General features: G+C 52.0%; 1 protein-coding gene across 2 annotated transcripts in view; it reads left to right on the top strand.

The window, feature by feature from the left end:
• GNB1 (G protein subunit beta 1) overlaps positions 1-7,873 on the top strand; it is a 47,738-nt gene extending 39,865 nt beyond the window's left edge. For both annotated transcript variants that reach the window (XM_040458657.1, XM_040458666.1), the window contains exons 7-11: positions 884-950; positions 2,318-2,519; positions 3,384-3,600; positions 5,808-5,923; positions 6,146-7,873. In XM_040458657.1, the coding sequence (XP_040314591.1) occupies positions 884-950; positions 2,318-2,519; positions 3,384-3,600; positions 5,808-5,914 (593 nt within the window). In that variant the 3' untranslated portion in view covers positions 5,915-5,923; positions 6,146-7,873. The remainder of the gene's footprint in view (positions 1-883; positions 951-2,317; positions 2,520-3,383; positions 3,601-5,807; positions 5,924-6,145) is intronic.
• The last annotated feature ends 246 nt before the right edge of the window (positions 7,874-8,119 follow it).

The raw sequence follows: 8,119 nt of genomic DNA, 5'->3' as shown, positions 1-8,119 counted from the left end.
CACACGCCTTACGGCGGGCAGGGGGAGGGCGGTGTGCTGCACTTCTAATTCTTCGAGTCACTTACAGTAGAACAAAACTATAAACCTTGATCCACAGAGCTAATTAAGTAGAAATCCTACTGTGTAGGTAGGGAAAAACTGATTTTCTGTTTTACCTTTCCTCATACCAAAAGCTGATTGAGGTTGGGGATCTCAGTGTGCCCCACTGCCAGCATCCCGGCATCGGCACCGCAGCTCTGCCTCGCCTCCCACACGCTCAGGCGCCATCCAGCCATTTCCACGCCAACTTGCGTACTCTAGCTGGCATCCTGTAGAAAACCCCGCCGCCCCGCTTGGCGCCCCGATCCCAGCTCTGGCTGTGCCTTCCTGGAGGATTCAGGAGGCCTCCGCAGACCACCCTTTCCATTCCTTCCCTAACATGTACATACATTGTCTCTCCCTCCTGGGATGTGAGCTCACACCCCAGGAGGGAGAGAAACAGCCCTCTGATCACAGATATGTTCCAGGTGCCCACAGGGCTGCCCTCCAGGCACCAGCATAAGTTCTTGTGGGATGAGTGGATGTGGGAGCAGAAAGGGAACCCCTGTCCCCACATACGGATCAGAGGAACAGAGACAGCAAGACACCTCCCAGGGTGTGGGGCAGAGGGCTCGTGGCCTCTCCTCTGAGCTGGCATCTGCTCCTCCCGGCCTGTGGGCTGTGCCACCTTGTTTGTTCATTACTGCATGTGGGGCAGGGCGGGGGGCGGCTGGCAAGCATTGGTCTACACCTAGATGTGGAACTTGCAGGTGTGTTCATTCTGCCAGTGTGTTTTCTGTTTACAGGACCTTAGAACTGCGGGCAGGGGCTTGCAGATCAGGGCCATCTTCTGTTTGTTTTCCAGGTTACCTGTCCTGCTGCCGCTTCCTGGATGACAATCAGATCGTCACCAGCTCTGGGGACACCACCTGGTGAGCACCTGTGCGCCCTGTCTTCTCATACTGCTCACCTTAGACGTGTAGGAAATAAGACTCTTGGCATTAATCAGGCCATCTTTTATTAATTTGAAGTGGCCGTGAGGTGTCAAACACAAATTCATGAGCGACGAGCAAATTCCTTGTACTCTTGGTAGATTTTAAAGTTCAGAGTTTAATTTTCAGCAACGAAGGACTGACTCATAGGCATTGCAGCTGTAGGTGACATGCCTGTTTTTCTTCCCCCTGGCCACACTCCGTCTGGGCAACTGTTGGCATCCCTTTGGGGAGCGGGTCCCCTCTGAGCGCTGTGTCACTGTGGACTCTGAGCAGAACCGAGGAGGAGCAGGGCCTCCCATGTCAAGTGCACTGTCTCAGCCTGCCTCAGTTTGAGCTTCTACCTTACAGTTAGAAGCCCACTTAACCTCTAGAACATTACATGATCAGATAGGAGTCATTTCAGACTTAAACCATTGTCAGGGGCTTTTCTGGGCTTTGTGGCACAATGTGGCGGCATGCCCTACGCCGGGTCCCGATTCCCCTATCCGGCTTGTCCTCTTTGTATAAATCGTATAGGTTCACAAAAGACTTATAATGTAGCCTGTCCGTTTTCGGAAGAATTTCTTTATTAGAAGATATTTTTTTAAAGCTGGAGTCCTGGACGTGATTCCTTCCTTGCTGTAGTCCCTCCAGGCCCTAGCAAGGAACCCCCCCCTGCACAGTCAACCTGTAAATGGTGTAACCGGATTTGCATTCTGAGCCAGAACCAAGCAGCTTTCGGTGCTGCTGCTTCCTGGGGCTTGAAACACAGAAGTGGCCCACGCTCCACCCACAGCACAGTCGACGTCTCACCTTTGTACCCTTTAAATAGTTGCTCATCAGACATCCACGGGACACCAAACTCAGGGACTCTCCCGTTTGTGTCTCCCGAGGAAGGCCGTGGGACCCGCGCCTTGCCCTGAGCCATTTGTTGACCTGGTGTCGTCTCCGTGTCTTAGCCCGTGGCACCCCGGAGGGCAGCGAGCTGGCTGCAGCAGATCTGTGCCCGTGTGGGGCACTGGCCAGGAGCCCCTGCTGCTCCTTGCAAGCCCACATGGGGCACAGGTCACTGGCTCCCCCTTTGTTGGTGTTTGAGTTGGTGTAGAGAGAACAGCTACTCCAAAGCCTGTGGCCACATTCTCGTCTGTGTTTTGTTTGGGTGCTTGGTTTCCCTTCCAAACAAAGCCACATTATGACATTTAGATTTGTCTTCAGTAAAAGCACAGAGGTTTACTGTGGTCCTGGGGTGGTTTGAAGGACAGTTTGTCACATGACTGCTTGTCTGACAAAGTGAGGTGACTGCATGTTTTGTGTTCCCGCTGCAGTGCTCTGTGGGACATCGAGACCGGCCAGCAGACAACCACGTTCACTGGACACACTGGGGATGTTATGAGCCTCTCTCTCGCTCCTGACACCAGACTGTTTGTCTCTGGTGCTTGTGATGCTTCAGCCAAACTCTGGGATGTGCGAGAAGGGATGTGCCGGCAAACTTTCACTGGCCACGAGTCTGACATCAATGCCATCTGTGTGAGTTGGGGGTTCAGCTGTGGGTTGGGGTCCTTTGCCAGCTGTTAGCGAGTTAGATTGCTTTCTGTATACCGTGGAACACACCATTAAGCTTTAAAATGTTTTCAGGAGTAGATGTTGTCTCCTTTGTGTAACTATAACCTAATTTACAAAAACTCCTGTAGAAAGCTTACATGTGATGTGCTCTGTTGTCCTTGTGAGGCCGGCTGATTCTGTGCTGACTGTTCATCTCACAGACATTGGCGATGGGCCTACAGTGTGCAGGCCCTGGGGTGAGCCAGCGATTGGTGTCCTGGGCTTCCCTCTAGTTGGGAAGCAGACAAGGCAGTAGTTGACCCAGTCAGCACAGTCTCTTAGGAGTGGGGGACGGAGGGGGGGCAGAGGCTGAACCTTGAGCAGGAACCTTACACGCTCAGCCTTCTCCCCGTGGTTGGGGCGCAGCCAGCTAAAGGAGCCTTCCCGTTGCCGCGTCACCCTGACGTGATGGGGGTTGCAAGAAGATGTGGAGGGTGATATCTGGTTGATCAGGGCTGGGCATTCCTCCCCCGCTTTTCCTCCACGAGGCTAGTCCAGCTGCTGGCGGTGCTCAGGGGTGACCACACTCTTCCTGCTCCCTTGGGAAACAGTTGATCATGAAAGGAAGGCTACTCTTTGGCGAAGACGGCCGCTGTGCCTGCCCCAGTACCGACGCCCTCCCTTCCGGATGCCCAGGCAGCTGCCGCTCTGCTTCCCTGTGTCTCCAGAGTCCGGCCCCTGCTGACCCTTTCCTCCTGTGCGGGCAGCAGCCCTTCTGTGGGCCGGTCCTGTTTCCACGACTTCTCTGTGTGCTTTTGCCTACTCTCTCGGCTTGCTTTCTCTTTCTAGTTCTTTCCAAATGGCAATGCATTTGCCACTGGCTCGGATGATGCTACCTGCAGGCTGTTCGACCTCCGTGCGGACCAGGAGCTCATGACTTACTCCCATGACAACATCATCTGTGGGATCACCTCGGTGTCCTTCTCCAAGAGTGGGCGCCTGCTCCTTGCAGGGTACGACGACTTCAACTGCAACGTGTGGGACGCGCTCAAGGCCGACAGGGCAGGTAGGTGCTCGCTGGGCCTCCTGGGCCTCCTAGGCACTGAGGGCTCACCTTTGAGGATGGACCTGACTCCCAGAGGCTGGAATATTCGGGTTTGCACACATGATGCTGGTAAGAAGCACATGCTGTGCCCAAGTATATCTGCCTGCCCTGTGGTGTGGCCAGTGGAAGGACAGGGGACAGGCCAGGGTGTCTGCGCTCAGGGTCTCCAGCACGTTGGCTTCCCTGGCACCAGATCTCCTTACACGCACTGTGTGGGGTGCACGGAGACCACCACGGTGGGCGGACAGCTGCTGGGTCTTCAAGGCCCTCACCTTGCTTTCTCTCTCCACCGGCTGTACGTGGTGGAACCGTGTCATCTATGGGGCACAGGCTTGGGCAGGTCTAAAGTCTCAAGTTCACACATCAAAGGCAAGTGTGTGGCTGTAAAGGGCATTAAAACACAAGTTGTACAGGGTTGCCTGACTGGCTCAGTCAGTAGAGTGTGTGCCTCTTGATCTTGCGGTTGTGAGTTCAAGCCCCATGTTGGGTGTAAAGATTACCTAAAAATAAAATCTTAAAAAAAAAATAGAAAATAAAACACAAATTGTACAAAAGGTGAGAAACATCCTGTATTAAACGTGGACAGTCAGGCAGCTGAATTGAATTGACATTTTCAGAATCTTTCAACCCAGTTAATCTTGGCAGGGGGAAGAAGGGAGCATGACTTGGGGTCTTCTTGGGGGGGGGGGGTGTCTTACCTTGACGTCCCGCCTTCTGATGGGTCTTTACCCACCCTGGGCTGAATTCCCCTCCTGCCCCCCACTCCCTCTTGCATACCTCTTGCTCCCACTGCCCCAACAGTTTTCTGGTCCTGCTGCCACAGCAGAGGACACTGTTCCATCCAGCTGAGTCTGTCTCTTTGCTCAGCTGTGACACTAAGGAGTATAGGAAATGGACACGGATTCTCTGAAATTAGCCATGAGATTCTTCCGATCAGACATGGAATGTTCTGGATGATGATTACCTTTTTTTTTTTCTAATTTTTTTTTTTTAATGTTTCTCTTTGAGAGAGAAAGACAGACAGAGCACGAGTGGGAGAGGGGCAGAGAGAGGGGGACATAGAATCCGAAGCAGGCTCCAGGCTCCAAGCTGTCAGCACAGAGCCCGATGCGGGGCTCAAACGCCCAAACTGTGAGATCATGACCTGAACCGAAGTTGGAGGGTTAACTGAGCCACCCAGGTGCCCCTGGCTGATGATTATCTAAGCACAGGTGACTGAATGTCAACAGGAGGCTTGTCTCACTGTGGGGTCAGCATGGAGTCACTGTGTGACATCCCATTGGCCCCTCTTGCCTCAGTGTCCAGCCTCTCTGTTTTGTGCCCTGTGCTAGGCTCCAGGGGTTACAAACAGATGAACAGCCCACAGGCTTACACTCTTGGGTTCTAATTGCCCTGAGATTGGAATGGTTGGCTTTTTTTATTATGATTTAGATTTCTTTTCTTTTTTTCTTTCTTTTTCCTTTCTTTCTTTCTTTTCTTTCTTTCTTTCTTTCTTTCTTTCTTTCTTTCTCTCTCTCGCTCGCTTGCTTTCTTTCTTTTTTGTTTTTATTATATTTATTTATTTATTTTGAGAGGGGGCGGGGAGGGGCAGACAGAGAATCTCAAGCAGGCTCCATGCTCAGCGCACAGCCTGACCTGGGGCTGAATCTCACAAACGTGATGAGATCATGACCTGAGCTGAAATTGAGAGTTGGACGCTCAACTGACTGAGCCACCCAGGTCCCCCTATATTTCATTTTTTATTTAAGCTTCTTACCACAGTGAATACATTCAGGAGTTGGTGCCAAAGGTCCTAAGTTATTCACTGTGTGTGTCTGTACCTTTTTATTGTGTATGTTCCTTGTCATCACGGCTGTCTTAAAAACAGACTTCTTACCGGGGGCTCCAGTGCGTCTTTGTTGTGTGTGAACACTTCCCTGTGGCTGTAGGTGTGTCCATGTTGGTTTTAAGAGAGGAGTATAGTGAGCTGCACTCGCCTTGGACCAGCGTGGTTTCTCTGCCTCCCGGTGTCCTTCCCTGCCATTGGGACATTGCAGAGGAGGGGCCTTGGCGTTCTGGGTATGCTTCCGCCGGTGGCCCTGCCAGCCAGCCCTGCATAGCATCGCCGCGTCGCCCCCAGGTGGGGCACCTCTGGGTCCTGGAGTGACTGGGCTGTCATCTGCTCTCAGGTGTCTTGGCCGGGCATGACAACCGCGTCAGCTGCCTGGGGGTGACTGACGATGGGATGGCCGTGGCGACAGGGTCCTGGGACAGCTTCCTCAAGATCTGGAACTAACGTCGACAGGTAATGCAGCAGCCAAGGTGCCCTCCCTGCGTGCACGTCTGTGTATGTCTTTCACACGGCACATAGGATGGCACAGTTGCTAGATTAATTCGATGTAGAGCTGATCTGGAACTGTGCTCAGGTGATGTGTCCTTAGGGCAGACGGGCGGGACGGTGGGGAGAGCAGGAGCAGTGAGTGTGGGTGTTCTCTGTTTATATTGCTTTAAACTCTGTTTAAAACAGCAGGTGGACGTCGTGGCGACTGGAAGACCATTCCAACCTTGAAGCGTTACAGTGATAGCATTTCCTCTCCACCCCTACTAACGTGGACGCCCTGCACCCCCTCAGAACTTCAAAAGGGCAAGGCCTTTTCCTTCACTTATTGCTGAAACCAAGAGCACAATTCCCATTAAGAGAACCTCTGTGCTGTAAACTGAGACAAAATTGTGCATTCCTTCCGGGACCATCGTCTTTGTTCTTTTTTGTCTGGAATGAATTTAAAAGGAAATACCATAATAAACATGTTAACCAGAAGGTAAACTTGAGTGTAATTGTGAGACAGACACACCTTTTCACTAGTTCATTTGAATTTCAGGTCAGTGACCCTATTTTGTGCTGTTCACGCAAAACAAGTGGAGGATTTTATCTCGTAACTGGTTCTAAATTTCAGGTTGTGTTTGTAACAGGATTTTGCAAACATTCATATTTCCTTCTTAAAATATATTCCTTTACGTTCAGTAGTTCAACAGAGGAAGAGGGTCTGGTGCAGCCTCTCTGAAATTGTTAATGATGTAAACTGAGTCCCTCAGGTTTTTATTTTTTGTCCTGTGTCACGTAATTGTTACGCACAAACACGGCCTAGAAAGGAAGACAGACGCTAATCAGGAAAGGAAGCAAGCACACGCCGTGGATGGTCTTGAACGCGTGATGAAGTCTACTCCAGTTAGGCACCTGTTCCTCCCCGCCCATCCTCCCTGCCTTCTCGGGTTCAGTTCTTAATCTCACAGCGGGTTTCCTTGTGAAGTTGGAGGGAAGGAAGTCCATGATAATAGCCTAACGCTACCCTGTGCCCCGCCCCCAGCCATCAGGAACCTCTGTTTTCAAGAGAGGCGCCCGTCCCGTGCTTGGATAGTCAGTCAATTATTTGTGTATGAAACCATGTACAAATCAATGTTTTGAAAATAATGATCTCAAACTTTCTAAGTTAAATTTTAAAAAATTTGATCGTTTGCCATATTGGGTGGGTTTACTCTTAGAATCGCATGCTGTAGAAATGCTCAAAAGTGCATCCAGGACTCAGTCCTTAGATGTTCTTTTTCTTTTAAGAAATAACCTCTTTCAAGTTGTAACCATCGCGGCTCTGTCCACTTCTTGCTGCCATTCTGTGCACCGGAAGCAGTACAGCGAGCAGCCCCTCGCGCTTGGGTGGCAGGATGAGTCACTGTTTGCTTTCTTTCTTTTAAAAAAAAAAAAAAAAAAAAAAAGCCCTGTTGCAAAGGATTGCCGTTGGACTCGGGGGCGGGGGGAGCAGGGGGTAGAGACCCGGCCTTCCTCTGCCAACTCCTCTTGGCCTGTCTCTGCCGTGGGACCAGCCTTCTGCATCTGAGGCGGGTCGTCGTATAACACCCACGCCTCCCCGGTCCCGCTGGAGGCCGGGGGACAGCGGTGCCGTGGGCTGCCTCCCTGCACCCGAGCCCGCTCCACAGCAGCAGCGGGGGCTTCTCTCCGTCCTGTTTCCGCAGCATCCTGTACAGAACTGCGCTGTGCCGTGCAGTAGGCCAGGGGCTGGCAGGGAGAAGAAACACGAGCCCTCCTTCCCTCCCATCCACACCTCTGTAGGAGCTCTCTGCACCCCGTGCCCTCACTGTATTTAATTTTAAAGTCAGTGTATTGCAAGGAGGCTGGATGCGAGATAGATACTATATTAAACTGTACTGTTATTTAAGATGTAATAAAGCGGTTTGACATGAGGGACTTGGGTGTGGCTGCTTATTTGCCAGGCTGTTTGGGCTCGTGACACAGCTGTCTTCCCCTGGCCGCCCTACTCGGTGACGTCGGCTGGATGTGGTCGTGTGGGCAGTGGCATGGCTGCCTGCTTTTCTGCCATGCCTTTTGTCCCCATCGCCAAGAGTCCCTGAAAGGAGGGTCAGGTCCTCGGCCGGCCCCACGCAGTAGCAGCGCCCCAGCAGTTCTGCCACTGTCGGGGCCCAGCCGCCC

The sequence above is a fragment of the Herpailurus yagouaroundi genome, unplaced genomic scaffold (assembly GCF_014898765.1).
Source record: "Herpailurus yagouaroundi ecotype Mexico unplaced genomic scaffold, PumYag 77, whole genome shotgun sequence".
Classification (NCBI taxonomy): Eukaryota; Metazoa; Chordata; class Mammalia; order Carnivora; family Felidae; genus Herpailurus; species Herpailurus yagouaroundi.
The sequence above is the reverse complement of the archived record's forward strand: the minus strand, read 5'-3'. Positions and strand labels throughout refer to the sequence as shown.